This window comes from Centruroides sculpturatus, unplaced genomic scaffold (genome assembly GCF_000671375.1).
Source record: "Centruroides sculpturatus isolate CEXI.00-Female unplaced genomic scaffold, Cexi_2.0 scaffold2614, whole genome shotgun sequence".
Lineage (NCBI taxonomy): Eukaryota > Metazoa > Arthropoda > Arachnida > Scorpiones > Buthidae > Centruroides > Centruroides sculpturatus.
In genome coordinates, this window is record NW_019387045.1 from 1 (window position 1) to 19,186 (window position 19,186).

The 19,186-nt window shown below is 29.3% G+C and overlaps 2 protein-coding genes across 3 annotated transcripts; both read left to right on the forward strand.

Moving 5' to 3' along the window:
• Nucleotides 1-944: 944 nt before the first annotated feature.
• On the forward strand, nt 945-6,087 carry LOC111616080 (adhesion G protein-coupled receptor L2-like). 2 transcript variants are annotated; one of them, XM_023357513.1, is made up of 6 exons: nt 945-1,919; nt 3,595-3,630; nt 3,728-3,896; nt 4,001-4,147; nt 4,222-4,300; nt 4,367-6,087. In XM_023357513.1, exons 1-6 carry the CDS (start codon nt 1,798-1,800, stop codon nt 5,248-5,250), a joined length of 1,437 nt encoding a protein of 478 aa, XP_023213281.1. In that variant the 5' UTR covers nt 945-1,797; the 3' UTR covers nt 5,251-6,087. The 2 variants fall into 2 exon arrangements, with proteins under 2 accessions (XP_023213281.1, XP_023213282.1); XM_023357514.1 differs by lacking the exon at nt 3,595-3,630 and having other exon boundaries at nt 946-1,919.
• A 602-nt stretch (nt 6,088-6,689) lies between these two features.
• LOC111616078 (cytochrome P450 6g1-like) lies at nt 6,690-18,889 on the forward strand. The gene is made up of 4 exons (XM_023357512.1): nt 6,690-6,766; nt 12,639-12,741; nt 14,026-14,078; nt 18,733-18,889. Exons 1-4 carry the CDS (start codon nt 6,690-6,692, stop codon nt 18,887-18,889), a joined length of 390 nt encoding a protein of 129 aa, XP_023213280.1.
• Nucleotides 18,890-19,186: the final 297 nt, after the last annotated feature.

The window sequence follows — 19,186 nt, forward strand, 5'->3', positions numbered from 1 at the left end:
GTTAGACAAAAAAAGAAAGCCTAAACTATTTGGACTTTATGCTAATATGGAAGAAAATTTCCTTCTATCCATGATTATCAAAGTATATATCTAATATTTAATACTAGCAATTGCTCATGTTCTTATGATTTAATTTGCTTTCATTTTTAGATCATAACTTATATCATGATTTTTTTCTTTTCCTGTTTTTAACTATTGAGTATCAAAGTCATCTTTGTTAACCTGTTCTATAATGTTTAATCTTTAGCCTTTGATTTCATTTTTTTATTGTTGTTTAATTAATTCTAATGTATAAAATAACTATTATATGAATTATTGAAATTCTATGCAAACAGAGAAGGCAAATACTATTGTAAGTTAAATCATAATGTAATATATTCATCAATATGTTTAGTTCATTTTGAATGAATTAAATGAAAAATATCAAATTACATATTATAAAATTGATAGCAAAATATCATTATAATTTCTAGACTTTTTTAATAATTAGTTTGAAAAAATTGTAGATGTAAATGTATTTAAACTTTTAAAATTCTACAGTACTAAATGTTTTCTTACTGTATTGCCAAATATTTTAGAATGGCAACTATTATTTTTAAATGCATGATGAAGTTAGTTCATAAAATTGAAGACTATCTAAAAACTTTATATATTCTTCCATACAATATTATCCAAAATAATCTCACTTATGGACAGACATTATATTTACGAACTGATATTGAAAGTTTAGAAAGAGTGAAACTACTTACTTGATTATTTTAAATTAAGAATTGCAACAAATTGCAGTTATCTTGAAATTTCTGTATGAATGAGAAAATAATAAAGAGCTGGTCTTTTATACTGGCAGAAAATTATTTTACTTGACGGGTACTTTCGATCTAATTACAGATCATCATCAGATCCGCTCGACAAGTTATCAAGTAGACCCAAAGACTATCTGTAATTAGATCGAAAGTACCTGTCAAGTAATTTTCTGCTGGTTTAAAAGACTGGCTCTTTTATTATAACTCTGAAGTAGTTTAGCAAGATATAATTATTTTCCCTTTTTAGTACATATAAATTAGCAATTATGTAAAAATGATGTATTTAATCCCAAAATTTCACTCCCTGTACCACAGAATGCAAGGCTTATGGAGTAGTCATAAACTCATGTGTAAAGATGATTAGAAAGCAAGAGATATTTGTTGAATGAATTTTTGTTATGTAAAATCAGTTTTTACAAATAATTATTTTTCTACTGGTCATATGCTTTTAAAATATGTATAACCATGTACTTGCATGCTTTCACACTGGTAGTATCTATATACTATAACAAGGAGGTTCTTTTCTGACATTTTTGATTAACACATTTAACAACAGCTGTGAAAAAAATCTCAGCTCAAATATGATCTGAGTGATTTAGCAATCAGCACTTGTCACATTTAAACAAGTCCTCTTACATATTGGCAATCAAGCATTCCAGATGGTTCTCAAATAGTAAATTGTGCACAATCCTGAAAAAATTCATTGGAATACAGCAGTTGATTTTACTGGTTTATTTTGCTTTATTCAAAGATGTCATTATTTGAAATATCCTGTATAATTTGACATATATATCCTAATGCGTCTTAAAAAATTAGTTCTAAACTGCTGAACATTAATTCACTAACTAAAATGACTTGTTTAAATGTGACAAACTAAATAAACTATTTTCATGTGTTAAAACTGTTTAAATTATTATAACATTAATTTTTAAACTAAAGAAATTCTTTTTGCTATTTTAGTACATTTTATACTAGAAATAAAATATTAAATTCAATGTTTTTCTTTCATCAGGCTAATGTAGTGTTCATAAACGTTGCCATTTACATGATGTGTCGTCATGCAAATTTAGTAACTGCTCTCAAGAATAAAGAACATGCGAAATTGACCAATTTGAGGTTAGAAATTTGTTTTTCTATCAAATATATATGATAAATTTTCTCCCTCTTTTGTTTTAAGTATAGGTAACTGACTAATTAATTTTTAGAACATAGTTTTTGTTAAAGATTATTAACAAAAAAAAAATTGTTTAATCAGAATGAAATGAAAGGATATATATATATACAGGATGTACATAAAATCTTTCACTTTAAAGTCGAAATTTTTAGGATAAAAATAATTTTACTATTGGAAATTAACAAATCAGTCCTCCTCTGGAAGAGTTTTACTCATTGAACTATACTGAAAGTCTAGAAGAGTATATTAAAAGTATGGTTTTCTCTTCAAACCATCTTTGTGCCAAAATTGCAAGTGAACCAAATCATAATTGAAATAAAATTTATATATTTATGGAATTCAAAACCATAATATATATAACTATGAAATGTATTTAAGTGAACAAGGATTTTACGGATATTTTGTTTTTGATACAAAACAAATCTGCATTATTTTATAAACATAGTGCATATACCGAATTAATATATACTCAATAAAAACTATATTTATTAAAATTTATATTAAAAACTAAGTACTAGTGATATCATGAAAGAAGTTGTTAGATGTTTTTTTTTGTATATTTTTCAATACTAAAAATTAATTTATTATATGTAGATAGTATTATTTAAGAAATTAAATTAATAAATTATGTTAGATAAATTATTGATATATTAAAAAACAGGAGTAGTATTATTTACATCTCAAATTATTAAAATAAGTATGACTTTAAAATCAGCATTCTTTCTTTCAAACTTCTAAAAATTATATATGGACAGTCCTCAGCTTTCAGACAACTCACTCTATTGTTTACAATTTTTTTTTGGGCTGCAATTTGAAAAAACTGTAGATCCATAAATTCCCACTGTCATCTGTCCTTAATCTTGAAAATGGTGTTAGATCAATGAAAATCAAGACCAGATATGGAAAATTTAAGAGCAGGAGATCTCGATTAACTATGTAGGAACTTCCAGTTTAGATCAGAAGTCATGTGATTTCAATTAAAAAAGATTCCACTGAATGGAGTTATGTAGACGACCGGCATGACTCTGTTGTTGTCAGGAAAAGTATGATGTACAGGGAAAACACTACTAATTTGAGATTTAAAATATATATATTTTAAATTAAATAAATTAAGAATATGATTAAAAATTGCAGCTTGACATTGTGACAATATCACAATAATTTTTGCTCATATACCTCTAAATCATTTTTGTGCTCTACATCAAATTTAGACTTTTGTATGTTTGTTTTTAGCTGTTACCAAAATCAATCAAAACCACATGATTTCAATCTGACTGTTTTGATTTTGGTAACACAAAATGATTTGTAAAAATCAGTTTTAACATAGACAATAAAGAATATAAGCATTACTCTTTATTATTACAGTAATATCTTTAAAGCAAAACTTCTCTACTGTAACTAAAAGAAACATTATAAAATCTCTTCTCTAACAATAAACTTTTGTACACTTTTCAGGAATGTAATATGTCCAAAAGTTGGAGAATGTCTTTATTTGTAAAATTATTTATTACACTACAAAATTTCTAAGAATAGTATTATGTAAATTTTCTTGTAATGTATATACATAATTTCATACTTGAATTAAATAAAATGCTTTTTACTTCATGCATTCTTAAGTGAGGATCCCAACTCACAACAAAGAATTGTTATTATGTAAGACAAACATTTTGGTTTTTCTGATCATTTTATTTAAAAAAAATGTATTAAAATAATTTCAGTTTGATATTTATTGGAAAAATTGTTTTTGTAGGGCATGGATTCGTGGAGCAATGGTTTTGATATTTTTACTGGGCTTGACATGGACTTTTGGATTATTATATTTGAATCAGGAATCTGTTGTAATGGCTTATGTATTTACAGTGCTCAATAGCCTTCAGGGTTTGTTCATTTTCATCTTCCACTGTGTCAAGAATGACAAGGTATATAAAATATAAGGCATATATAAAAATTCTGTCATTTTATTTATTGAAAAATAAGTGTGGTGTTTAAAATTCTGAATGTAACTTTCTTTCTTTAACATTAGGTACAAAAAGAATATCAAAAATTTGTCAGACAAAGACAATGGTTACCTTATTGTTTCAAAAGAACAAGAAATCAAGAAAGAAAATCAAGTTTCTATGTTCAGTCAAATGGCACAGTGTCTGCACCACCAACCTCTGGAGATCAAAGTGTGAGTAATGTTTCTAAATATAGTATAATACAACATTGTAAAGCGAAATTCTAAAATTTAAGTCAATTTTTCAGTCACCTCGTCAATCCTGGAGTTACAGAAAAGATAGAAAATCATCAACTAGTACTTCAGTTTTAAAATCAAGTTCACAAGGTAATAATGCTTAGATTGTTGTTGTAAAAGCGATGTGCAGTTTTACAATAAATTTTGTAATTTCAGATCAGAGTCAGCAGCCAATAGCTTTTCAACATGGACAAGAAATGACACTCCCGCACAACAGATCTAATACTTGCGGACGTTCTTTTCAAAGAACCCGCCATCTCAATAAGTCTCATTGTGGTAATATAGATGATTTGTCAATGGCCGATTGTTCAGTAATTGATTCTGAATGTGTCACAGAATATTGTAATAAGTTAGGAGTAGCAGCAGATATTCAAGGTCAACCTTATGGACATCTCTCAGAAAACAACAAAACTCAATGCATGGGTGATCATATTTATGAAAGTATTGAAGACGAAGCACTACAAGATGCTCATAAATCAACAATGGTAAGGTGCAAGCCGTGTCAGGGGCACATACGTCACCATTCCAGTGCAAGCCACAACTCTTCTGCTAGCAGCAATGCTGAGCCCGATCATCATCATCCTCTTCTGCCGCCAGCCCTACCGGAGAGAAATGCCATCACTTCGTTGGCACATGTATTGAATTCTGTGCCAAGACATTCTTCTCTTCCATCTTCACGAGAGAGACACCGCCGAGTCAACCATTTGGCCATTCAACATCGAGAACCAGTAGATTACGAGCGGGCGACCAGCAGTATGCCAGAAATAAAAGACCAAATCTCTGTTAGATCGTCCATTAGCAGTGCTTCGGGAACAAGTGTATGTGACCCTTGTCAAACTCAGTCTGCTGCAAACTTCCAATCGATGGAAGAATTGGTACAGTATCCAGTTGGTCATTCGGATGTGACGAGGTATTCTAGTGATAATGTTCATTTAATGGCAGTACTGGAAGACAAAGGAGTGGTAAGCAGGTTACACGGTGACGGAACACATCGTAACTACAACTGCCACAAACTGAGTCATCTCAGTACAAACTGCTAGCATTTTCTGTAAATTGCATAATCAAACATTTATATGTGTATATGTATGTATGTACTGTATGTACGTATGTAAATTTGTGTGCGCACATCTGCAATATGCCCATTTTTAAAAATTTGATTTTCCGTTCTCTTTCGACTTCTCTTAGAATTTTAGTGCCATTGCTGCACTTCTAAATAATTGGCAATACAGTGTCAACATTTTACCAAGCAAAAGTTTATATAGAAACAATTACATCATCTATTTCTCTAATTCTGTAAACTTCAGACAGACGATCAGACATTTTCAAATGACATTTTTATTTTCTCGGCTCTTCCACTCAATACTTCTAGATGTCTCGTATGTTCCCGACACGTGCCATACTCTTGATTTACTCGACATTGTTTTCACTCTGTCCACCAAAGAGATGTTGGACTATGGTTTGTAAGTTCTTTGCCTCAAATGTTCAAAAGAGTCTTGATCTCAAAGGATTTTGCAAACAATGAATTTATGTATGCATGTTTGTTAATGGGATTTAAAATGACTGTTGTACATATATATATATTACACGACTTTTGGTGGCAATATGTATCTTAATGTACATTTGTGTCTTTCTTTGTTGACATTGCCGCCAGAAAAAGCGGTGTGGATTATTTCGAGAGTACTTTAAATTTCATTGGTGATTAAAATCGACCATCCGAAAAATTTTAATTTCGAGACAAAAAACATTTTTGTTTAACTAATTTAAGTTATGAAAATTTTATTTGAAGTGTATATTCAGACAAACTGAGAATATTTAGTAAAAGTAATTTATTTAACTAATGTTACATCCAAAAATTTCCTAGCTTTTTTAAAATAAATCGGTCATATTTTATATTTTATTGTGAGATGTTTTTACAATCAAATCAAAATTTATCTTTATCAAATTTGCAACATAAAAATTATTAAAAAGATTATCTAAAATGTTTTCAATATCATTAAACCAGATCAACCTCAAAAAAAAGAAATCACAAATTCAACCTTACTAAATTTAATTTTAATTTCTGTTAATTACAGACCTAAAGTACTGTGAAATTGCAATTTTTTTATTTATATTGCATCATCATATGTTTGTTCAAGATATCACTACATTAATTAAATCACTACATTAAATAAAACATTACTTTTCACAAATCACTATGCAAGATTTACAACTTTTCTATTCCATTCTAATTTCATTAAAATTTTTACTGGCTGAAAAAGAAAATATAAATGTATTTTCAAAGATTGTGACTTAAAGTGAGTTTTAATTTAAAACACAAAGAATGGTCAATGTTAAAGATAAAAATCAAATGTCAAAGTATACATGTATTTTGGTACTGTTCGGTTAACGGGATGCCAGCCAATACAAGTTCTGAGTTTCACGCCACCCCAGAATTGTTGACCCTTTGCATGATATTCATCTCCAAAGGTCAGTTTTTAACATGCAGTCCACTGCCTATTCTACATGCTTCACATGTAGATGTGTGAATGATAGATTACACCAAGGCACATGGATGGGGTAAGTCTCTACACCCTCTTAACAATTTAGCCCACATCACTGTTCATGGAGTACTTGATGTTATATAGTTTTAAACGCAATAGTTTTCTGGCATATCATTAACAGAAAAGTACGGTACCTGTATTTTTATATTGGCTACTTATTCCTAAACCATCCTCTAGTACTTTATCAACACCCCAAACAAATTCACTGATCTGTTCCAGTCTGACTTACATAATAGATGATTATTAATTCTGTTGTCTTTTTATTCTGTTAAAATTTGTTAAGCATGGATGATGATGTTAATTTATCTTATCCTACAGAAACAAAGATCCTACAAATTAAAGTTTACTTGCAGGCAACATAATGCATATATGGTATACATGCAAATTATTTTAAATTAAACTAGAATTTCCATATAGTAATGGGACTTATTACACTAGTATGATTGATTGAACACAGAGGGATATTATGGATGAAAAACAGATAAAGATGTTTTGGGTTAAATAGGTAAAAGTGCACCTTCCTTTTATGTTTTGGATCCTTGATCCCTTAGCAACAGGTTTACAATGATTGTCTTAAAATAATATTTGTCAACTATCATTATTTATTATGCCTCTGTCCTTAATTCTTAAGCAGTAGTAAAAATTAAAACAGTTTAGTTTTAGTGTTTATAATTAAAACAGTTGACAAATATTATTTTAAGACAGTTTTAATTATAAACACTAAAACTAAACTGTTTTAATTTTTACTACTGCTTAAGAATTAAGGACAGAGGCATAATTAACAATGATAGTTGACAAATATTATTTTAAGACAATCATTGTAAACCTGTTGCTAAGGGATCAAGGATCCAAAACATAAAAGGAAGGTGCACTTTTACCTATTTAACCCAAAACATCTTTATCTGTTTTTCATCCATAATATCCCTCTGTGTTCAATCAATCATACTAGTGTAATAAGTCCCATTACTATATGGAAATTCTAGTTTAATTTAAAATAATTTGCATGTATACCATATATGCATTATGTTGCCTGCAAGTAAACTTTAATTTGTAGGATCTTTGTTTCTGTAGGATAAGATAAATTAACATCATCATCCATGCTTAACAAATTTTAACAGAATAAAAAGACAACAGAATTAATAATCATCTATTATGTAAGTCAGACTGGAACAGATCAGTGAATTTGTTTGGGGTGTTGATAAAGTACTAGAGGATGGTTTAGGAATAAGTAGCCAATATAAAAATACAGGTACCGTACTTTTCTGTTAATGATATGCCAGAAAACTATTGCGTTTAAAACTATATAACATCAAGTACTCCATGAACAGTGATGTGGGCTAAATTGTTAAGAGGGTGTAGAGACTTACCCCATCCATGTGCCTTGGTGTAATCTATCATTCACACATCTACATGTGAAGCATGTAGAATAGGCAGTGGACTGCATGTTAAAAACTGACCTTTGGAGATGAATATCATGCAAAGGGTCAACAATTCTGGGGTGGCGTGAAACTCAGAACTTGTATTGGCTGGCATCCCGTTAACCGAACAGTACCAAAATACATGTATACTTTGACATTTGATTTTTATCTTTAACATTGACCATTCTTTGTGTTTTAAATTAAAACTCACTTTAAATCACAATCTTTGAAAATACATTTATATTTTCTTTTTCAGCCAGTAAAAATTTTAATGAAATTAGAATGGAATAGAAAAGTTGTAAATCTTGCATAGTGATTTGTGAAAAGTAATGTTTTATTTAATGTAGTGATTTAATTAATGTAGTGATATCNGATTAAATGCGGACAACCGTTTAACTAAAGTAAAACGGGTTTTCCCCTTGCTATGGATGTCTGCCTAGTTCAGTTCAGCCACATTCCGCTACAGTTCGCCTTTATTATCAGTTCGAAATGGGGTGGTTCCATAATACCCGCAGTGTTCCATAATACCACCTTCTCCTCTATTAGAATAACTTTTTTAATCTTTCCAACATAATTACTATTATATTACTTATTTGTTATATAAACTGCAATGATCCATTTTAAAACTGAATTGAAATCAATAAAAACAATAACTGAAATATCAATAATATATTTACTAATGCTCTTTTATAAAGAAATTATCCTTTTGTTTGAATATATGGCCATTTATTTAAAGCCTTTTACTTGTTGGTGAAAATAATGAAGTATCAAATATTTCTATGCCTACTGCTATTATAATTGATATTTTCGATTTAGTGAAGCAATTGCTTTTGTATAAAACATTAAAAACTCATCCAACCATTTGCTCAATGGATTCAATTCATGATTCAACAATAAATATGTTAGTAGTTACAGAAATATTTTTTCTGTAATGCATAATTACTATTAGTTGGAAGATTGAAGACATCACTTTATTATTTAATATAGAAATGAGTGAGTTGGGCACAATAATGATGATGATGATGGTATGAAACAAATGACATGATTTCTATGGTGATGATATAAAAAATGGATGAAATAACAAACATTATTGGCTAATTGACATTGCAATTACCAGTAGTAGTGAATTCATAAATAAGTTATATTTATTGACAATTTTTGTGGTCAGTTGACATTAATTTGTAGTCTGCCTCAAATATCAATACTTTAAGATCTTAACTAAAAAATTCTGACATATTTCTAAGTGAGATGCTTTAAAATTTTAATAAAAACATATTACTACAAATGAAAAGAAACATATCACAAATAATTGCCTGTTTTAAATATCATAATGCCAAGCTGAAATTTTTAATCATTATTTAATTTTAAAAAATTGCAACTGGAAGTTCATATATAGTTAATTGGGTCTCTGAGCCTCTAATCTTACTAAAATGCAGACCAGATATGGAAGTGTCTTGTCCCTGTACGTCATACTTTGTATGACATGGTTGTTATCGAGAGGTTATCTATTTAACTGTTCTTGAGAAAATTTTGAATTGAAATGGCAACTTTTGGTCTAGACTGAAGTTCATATATATAGTTAATTGGGATCTCTGGCTCCTAAGCATTCCACATCTGGTCTCAATTTTTATCTAACAGGCATCGTTCTGGAGATTCACAAAGGACGAGCAGACGGACAAAAGGAATGTATATCTTCAATTTGAAAACTGCAGTCTGATAATTTTTTCAAATGAAAATAACTTTATATTTTGTTTAATATTTATGATAGCAGCTTATTTTTAAGTATTGTTCTTTAAACTATGATTGAAATTTATAATATAAATGAAAAGTGTTAAAAAAAGCAATGAAAAATTATTTTTGATTTTTCTTAAAAAAATTCATCATCATATAATTTAAGAATGCCTACAACACAAAACTTATTATAATAGATTTTGAAAAGAGAAATCAGGGAAAAACAGTTTTTAACCTGCCTACTAATTATTTATAACTATTTCACACTAAACTAGCAGATGTTGCTCAGGCAAAACATAACAGAAGTACAAAATAATCAATCTTTGCTAACCCTTCCACTATATTATATAATGGTATTTGATTTATGTTTANAAATATTATAATCATAAGTAAGTTATGATAGGCCAAACATTTTATTCGGTATTAAAAAAATAATAGCATTAATGAATTACATCCTGTTAAATGACGTCTGATTTGAGGAAAATATTGAATTACGTCATTGAATGAACAATAATAAATTTTATCCATAATTGAAGATCATTTAGTAACTTTTTTTCGGTGACTTAACGTTTAGTAATTAAAATTTATGTGTATGAATCAATTAATTTTACAGAATGAAAACTAAAATATTATTATAAATTTTAAATACAATATTATTATTTAAATATTCTAATGTAACTTACAAAATAAGATTAATTTTATTCAATTGTGATTGTTTTTAGTATATCGCTAATCATTAGATTGTTAAGGTTATCTTTGGCTGATAAAGAAAGACAAATAAAAAACACTTATGACATTGAACTTTGAGACTGTATTTTATCATATTTATGAAGTAATATTTAGAATGGTAACTGAGGTGTATTTATTTATTATTTTTATATACGAAATTAATGAATAAACTGTATAAGAAAAAACAAATCATATTGATAATGTATCTAAATATCGTATAATATATAATAAGTACTGTACATAACTCATTGCTAGTGAGAAATCTATCATTTTCGAGCATAATTGCATTATATTTCTGCTACGATTAATCGTTCAAAATCTGATAAAGAAATAAAAATAATCTAAAATTTATGTAACAGGTGTAACTAAATGATAGATAAGTATAAAATTATAGAGGAGAAGGTGGTATTATGGAACCCTAATTACATTTTAGTGAATTGTAAACAAGGTATCATAACTACATTCACATTTTTTGTGCGAAAAGTACGGTAACTAGTAATCTAAATGTTCCTAATTGGATTTTTCTCTAGTGTAATTATAAGTATGGTTTTTGAAGGCTTTTGTACAAAAAGTCCGAAAGTAGGCTTAGAGAAAATCGGGTGGTAATATGGAACCTTACTGTATATTTTAAAAAAAAAATGCTTTAATGTAGCCAAAAACAAATAGGAAAAGACAAAAAATGTTAAATAATTACCAAATTATTTACTCCAATGTATTTTATCGCAAAAATGCTTTTATAATAGAAAAATATGACCTCCATCAACAATATATATTCCAGCAGCTCTTTTTCGATATTCTCGGGAAGAATTGGCTTTCTACCTAGTGTCTTTTTCACAAATTGTTCTGGAGGAATGTCTGCTTGCAAATAGAAAGTTCGGAGGAGTTGAGTTCCATATTACTGTAAAAGCACCAATGGGGTCCGTATTTCACGCATCTTCATCTTGGGTTAACTTATGTCTGTCAAGACCAAAATTTAAAAAACGTGAACATCACACAGATTAATATATACCCCTAAGTCCCTGGAACGGAATACATGCACCAGTGAACCTACAACTACACATTTTATATTTTAAAAATAATTAAATTCACTTAGCATTCAAAACTTGCGAATTTTGAAAAAAGCGAATTTGCTGATTAAATGCGGACAACCGTTTAACTAAAGTAAAACGGGTTTTCCCCTTGCTATGGATGTCTGCCTAGTTCAGTTCAGCCACATTCCGCTACAGTTCGCCTTTATTATCAGTTCGAAATGGGGTGGTTCCATAATACCCGCAGTGTTCCATAATACCACCTTCTCCTGTACTTGAAAATGTTTAAAAATTAACATAAAAATTTACATGATAAAAAAGTTATTATGTTTATTAAAATTAAAGAAAAGATCAAAATTCCCTACTTTCAATTTAATTTAAAATAATCTTTTAAAATTCAGTAACAATGAATAGTCTGCGTTCGTATTAACTTATTTATATACATAAATTCAAAGATCTATGTCAGTCAGTCATGAGCAACCCGCGACACACGAGATTCTAATATGAAGCTCCCGGGCTTTCACAACATAATTTTATTTTCCTATTTACGTCTTTTTGCATTATGCAATTTTTCATTAAGCCATTAAGCTAAATTTCAATATATAACGAAGAACATTTAAACTCAACTTGACCAGTGAAAAGATGAGACTAAACTATAGAGTATTAGTTTATATATCATTAGATATATTATATCATCAGTTATTGTACTGACGGTTAAAAAGTATATTCGTGCTAAACAGATTTAAAACATATCTCTCCGTAAGAAAAATTCGTGTGGCCCGGTAACCTACGAGTCTCCCTATGAGCCCATGAACCTAGTTCACTTGCGGTGACATCTATAAATTTCTACTCATCACAGGCCTATAAAATTATTTAAATTTATTTATAATTCAGTTTAGTATTTATTTTTTAATTTTATATTAAAGATTATGTCATAATTTTCTGTGAATATAAATTTATTCTTCATATTAAATATATTTAGCTATGTGAGAAGAACACTTCAGTACTGGAAACGACAAGGAATTGAATGTCCAATTGATGGAATTTGGAGTTTTATATTGGAAACATCTAAGTTATTTAAAAAGGTATTCTGCATAAAAATATTAATTTTGTGATAAATTGTTTATACTATCTATTTATACTCCATTTGTACCAAATTTATCAAAAAATGTTTTTCTGTTTTTAATTGTTAAAACAGAAAATACATTGTTTACGATTTCTTTTATTATAATTTAAAAAGTAAAAATAGAGCTGCTCAGTTTAAACTGTGGTTGAAAATCTTTTGGCAACGATACGTTATTAATTAATAAATTCAATCAACTTGTAATTAAATATTACACGTTCTAATGTAGCTTCTCATAGTTAATGGTTCTTAATTTTGTGAAGTTTGATTTTTAAAATTTCTTATTTAGTATTACAAAATGATTGCATTTTTTAAAGTTTATTAAAAGAAATGATAAACCATAATGCATCGTAATTTTTTGTTTATACTGTACCTCCTCTATGTAATTTTAAAATTACCTTAATAAATATAATGTTTTAATTAGTGTGATTTTATAATTGAAAAACAAACTGTTTCTGGTTTCAAAATAGTTAGATTAAAAATAAAACGTCGAAACAGAGTAGTTTGAATAATAATTACTGAAATTTATTACATAGTCACATTCTAGATATTCTAGCAGATAGGGGATGAAACCAGAACTACTCAAAGGTATTGCCTGGAGTGAAATGAAGAAGAAAGGTATTTTAGAAGAAGAAGGTGAAAGTGAAATTATAAAGAAGTATAGGAAAGGGGATGAAAGGGAAGGCCCACTGGCACCTGCGTCGTTTTTATTTGAAACAATTTTAAAATACATATACAATAATTTGATAGTCACAGCCAGATATCGTCTATGGTTGTGCGAAACCATTGATACGTCAATGGATTTTGGGCAATCGCGTAGCGCTAATGTATGGTTGTCCAACGTTAAATTTTTGTTTCGTACGGTACCAAATATTTAATATTTTTGGGATTTCAAACTTTTCTAATATAATGTAATGTGTTTTCCATTCCACCATATACTCTTCCTGTAAGAAGTCTGGTTTCATTAAAACACTTACGTCAGTGAACAAATTAGTCAAAGAAGCCAATATACTGTAGTGTTATATGTTATTAAAAATTTATTTCTCACACAATTTAATATAAACTAGCACTGTTGTTGTAAATATTTATAATTAAAAATAGATACAATAAAATTATTAAAATATAATCTTCCTTCTAAGTTTAAATACTTAAATAATTAATTGATAAATATTTTTAAAACAGTAGCTTAATGTCAAATGTTATGTTTGTGTTACAAATATTTTCAAAGTTTATTTTATTTCCACAGCAATTACATATAATAGAGCTGGAATATTATAAAAAATATGGCCGAATACATGGGTGAGTATAGTAAATAATAACAGAATTGTAAGACTAAATAAATTAAATTTGCTACGTATATAATTATCTCGTTTTCTGACAGTTTATTTATGGAAATGAATGATTGGAATTGCTAAACTTGGAAATAATAGAAGATGAATATTCAATTAATATAGTATTTATATTGAAACGTTAATTATTGTGTGATTAATACCAGCGAATTTATCACAATATAAATATGTGAATACTTTGTATGAATTGAATTTTCATCTTTTATTATTCCCGAATTTAGCAAGTTCTGAGATCCATGAATCCACTTACAGAAAATTACAAGTTTCAGTTTCATTTCCAACATGTTTCTTATGATGTTGGAAATGAAACTAGAATACTAGAAACTAGAAGTTTATGTGCTATGTCCGCTTGTTTTTATGTGTTGTTTTATAAATTTCATAATATTGAATTTCTCAGAGGTATAGAACGCAATCGCAGTGCGAAATAATTAAAAATAATAATAAACTTTCATATTTATTTTTCGTGTTTTCTCGAATCTAAGGTGCTCCTTTTTTGCGTTTTTCAGGTCTAAAAAATTGTGGTGCAAAATAGAATCTGGCATAATGTCGACTTAATGCAACCTCATTTGCATCATTTGCTTTTCACCCTGACAATTCGCGTGTATTACTCGTTGATACACGCCCTTTTCATTGATTCCACTATTTCGATTTTAATAATTTTGGTATAGAATTTGGAATGGTTTGTAGTCTTTTGAATCACAGTAAACCGAGTAAACGATTTCCAGCAGACAAATCACTTATAAAGCTGTGTAGCTGTGTTTAAGCCAAAAGGTATCCACTAGGTTGAAGAACATACATACGGATATATCAGTGTGATATTACGTATCTGGTAAAATTTCATGCTTGTACATACTAAACGTGTAATTTCCTTGTAAAAATGTAATAGAAGATGAATATTCAATTAGTATAGTGTTTATGTTTGTGGCGTAGTAAACACTAGTATCGTGTTTTATTCCAAAGACACATGGCAAATTTTCCATCAAATTCCTTTATTAGTTGAGTCGAAAGTTAAAGGAATTTGATGGAAAATTTGCCATGTGTCTTTGGAATAAAACACAATACTAGTGTTTACTACGCCACAAATATAAAACAGGACATGGTTTCAAAAAACAAATATAGTGTTTATATTGAAACGTCAATTATTGTGTGATTAATACCAATGAATTTATCAAAATATGAATATGTAAATACTTTGTATGAATTGAATTTTTATTCATCGGTACCTGAAAATGGAGTCAAACATTAGTATCATATATCTTCTAATAGCAGACGTCGATTTACCGAACTGGCTTATTGATCCGGCATAGAAACTATCAGCTTATGAACCAAAACTGAAAAAATTGAGTAAGAAACAGATTTTTTAAAATTCAGATAATGCAGAGGATAATTAAAGACCACTTTCGTTAATTTAAGATGTTAACCCGTAATGCATATCTAACACGAATCTAGGTCCACCAGTGGCCAAGCGATCTTCGTACTCTGAACGCTAGGAGTTCGGTCGTGGGTTCGCGCCTCGCTCGGACGGGGCTGGCCACGTCTGTAATGCCTAAATAGGGCCCAGTTTTTCTTAAAGAAAAGACCTCCCGGAAGACATCCCCCTAGGCAGATCGCCCAAGTGTTACGTTGCCATAACTTAACAAACAACAACTAAATGTGAAAAAGTGACGAGAGCGGTCGGCTGGGAAATCTCCAGAGACCGGCTTCTATGCAGAAGTCTTCGCTGTAACCCAGCGTGTATTACAGATCAGGGGTCTTATTCTAAGTAGTATCGTTAAGCTAACGAATACGATAAAAATCAGTTTCTATCGGAACCATGTGATTCAACTGTGAATGCTATTCCGAGCCGTACGTTTCGTTTTCGGTGCCGATAGCTACGTGCGATAACTAAGCTTTTGTTATCGACCACTTTGCCGTTAGGAACGCAACGAAAGTGCAAACACGGCGTCTTTTGGTGTAAGAATGGTTTTACTTCACGAGCAATTAGAGAGAGAGTTAATAAACTATGTTGTTGTATTGCTTAAAAATACAGTAATTGCCTTAAATGTTTATGAATGTTATATGAATAGTGTAATTGCTTTCTTGTTAAAATTTAAGTAAGTAACTATAGCATGAACATTATTTCTGAAATAGGTTTCATTCGCATGTGTATAAATTAAAATGATAGTCATATATTTATATTCAAAGCTAGCAATTACTTTTTGCCTTCTTTCTGGGTCTTTTTGTGAGCCGATTCCATCGGAATTCAGACAGTCGGCTATTCTTGCCACAATTTCTGGCGATCTTTTATGGTAAAGGAAGTATCTAACTTCCCTGACATTAATTTAGTGTTGTCTTCCATAAAATTAACGAGCATCTCGAACTGACGACTTGTAGTTCGCTGGCTTCGTTGGCCTTTCTTCGACGTTTTAAAACAAAACTATTTCACTAGAGCTGGTACACGAAAATGCTAAAACCACGTGCTTCGCTTAGAAAATGGCGGATTGCAGTCACGTAACAAAAATACAATGTTAATTAAACTGTGATTGGTTAAAGCGTAATAGCTATCGATAGCGTGGAACCCAGACGCATCTCGACCGACTACCCTTAGCGAAACCCACTTAACGTGAAGCACAGAATAGCGATTTGTCTAAGGTTCGTTAAGTGCCTTTCGCTAAGGGGACTTATCGAATGTACGTGTATCGCTCTCGTTGAGTTATCGGAAGAGTTCAGAATAGATCCCCAGATGTCTATTGGAAGATATACGATACATTTGAAAATGCGGACATCATGAAGCATCATAAACATGAAAATCAAACTTTTTCAAAAATCTGTTTCAATGCATTAACTTTTTCTTTTTAATTTAATTAAAATAGATGATTTAAACGAATTAAAAAAAAAAACATTGTACTAGCATTTAATTCTTAATGATGAAAATAGCATTGACGAACTCTTTAAAGAAATTAAATCTTTAACAGTTTACTCCCGGAAAACATCAATTTGCCGCTAGAAACTCTACAGTTTTTACAGATTATCAGCAGAATTCTCAATGCAACTCACGTTGCGTTGAGAATTCTACTGATAATCTCTGTAACGGTAGAAATAGATGAAAAAAGTTTTAATAAATTAAAACTTTTCAAAACGTATTTGCGATTGACAATGGTGGGTGAGAGATTAAAATTTTGTTAACCATTGGAAATGATGTTCGGAAAATAGACTTTAGCGAAAGAATAAAAGCTTTCGCAGATATAAAATTAATAAAAATAATATATCTAAATTATGTAAAAACTTACAAATAAATGATTTAAAAAGTTTTTTAAAGGATTTTCATGTTGTGTTATTATATTAATAAACATCCTCTATGTCTATATTACTTTTGTATGCCACAAATAGTAATAAATGTCAAAGATGTTTTGAACAAATTCTAAAAAAAAACTAAATAAAATTTCAAAAATTATAATCACGAACAAAATTGTTAATGATAGAATTATCGCATTCACTTTAAAGATGAGCTCATTTCTTAAAATTCAACATTGAAGCAATGTTGTGATATGATGTGTGGTGTAAATAATGATCATATTGTTAACTTTATAAATCCTAAAGACTTTTTGAATATATCTGCATGTAATAAATATAAAAGAACAAAAACATTATTAATGTTTTTAATTAATTAATTAATTAATTAATAGAGGAGAAGGTGGTATTATGGAACACTGCGGGTATTATGGAACCATCCCATTTCGAACTGATAATAAAGGCGAACTGCAGCGGAATGTGGCTGAACTGAACTAGGCAGACATCAATAGCAAGGGGAAAACCCGTTTTACTTCAGTTAAACAGTTGTTTGCATTTAATCAGCAAATTTTTTTTTCAAAATTCGCAAGTTTTGAATGCTAAGTGAATTTAATTATTTTTAAAATATAAATCGTGAAGTTGTAGGTTCACTGGTGCATGTATTCATTCCAGAGACTTAGGGGTACATATTAATCTGTGTGATGTTCACGTTTTTTAAAATTTGGTCTTGACAGACATAAGTTAATTCGAGATGGCGATGCGTGAAATACGGACCCCATTGGTGCTTTTACAGTAATATGGAACTCAACTCCTTCGAACTTTCTATTTGCAAGCACACATTCCTCCGGAGCAATTTGTGAAAAAGACACTAGGTAGAAAGTCAATTCTTCCTGAGAATATCGAAAAAAAAGCTGCTGGAATATATATTGTTGATGAAGGTCATATTTTTCTATTATAAAAGAATTTTTGCGATAAAATACATTGGAGTAAATAATTTTGTAATTATTTAACATTTTTTGCCCTTTCCTATTTGTTTTTGGCTACATTAAAGCATTTTTTTAAAAATATACAGTAAGGTTCCATATTACCACTTGATTTTTTCGGACTTTTTGTACAAAAGCCTTCAAAAACCATACTTATAATTACACTAGCGAAAAATCCAATTAGGAACATTTAGTTTACTAGTTACCAGTACTTTTTGCACAAAAAATGTGGGTGTAGTTATGATACCTTGTTTAAAATTCACTAAAATGTAATTGGGGTTCTATAATACCACCTTCTCCTCTATAATATTTTGGATAATTTCTCAAATTCGTATTTTTTGTATTTTGTAGGAGAATTATGGGATTTAAACCACAACTTTGTGTTGCAGATCCTCAGATTTTGAAAAAAGTTTTTGTTAAAGATTTTAATACATTTCATAATAGAATGGTACGTTGCAATGGATTTTTATATATAAACATATTCCTTTCATTTAATCATGAATATTAAGTTTAAATTAAATATGAGCATCATTAATTGTAAATATTATTTTTATCGACAATTCATACAATATTTAATAGTTTATAACTAAAGAAATTTAAATCGGCCATTAACAGGTATGATCGATAGAATTTTACTTAAATTTATCTCAATGAAAATCGCTTGCAAATTTTGAAAAGCAGTAAATGGCAATGAAAAGTATCTGTTATTTGAATATGTTAATTAATAACTGACAAAAATTTATCTGCTACGATCCTTACATTCCGCTTTTTAATCATAAGCTAGCGACAAAAATGTATCAAGAAC

Coding starts and splice junctions, on each gene's coding strand:
- LOC111616080 (XM_023357513.1), top strand. CDS start 1,798: ATGTTTTTCTTTCATCAGGCTAATGTAGTGTTCATAAACGTTGCCATT. Junction 3,631..3,727: donor CAACAAAGAATTGTTATTAT/GTAAGACAAACA, acceptor TTGTTTTTGTAG/GGCATGGATTCGTGGAGCAA. Junction 3,897..4,000: donor ACTGTGTCAAGAATGACAAG/GTATATAAAATA, acceptor CTTTAACATTAG/GTACAAAAAGAATATCAAAA.
- LOC111616078 (XM_023357512.1), top strand. CDS start 6,690: ATGCAGTCCACTGCCTATTCTACATGCTTCACATGTAGATGTGTGAAT. Junction 12,742..14,025: donor CATCTAAGTTATTTAAAAAG/GTATTCTGCATA, acceptor TTATTTCCACAG/CAATTACATATAATAGAGCT. Junction 14,079..18,732: donor AAATATGGCCGAATACATGG/GTGAGTATAGTA, acceptor TGTATTTTGTAG/GAGAATTATGGGATTTAAAC.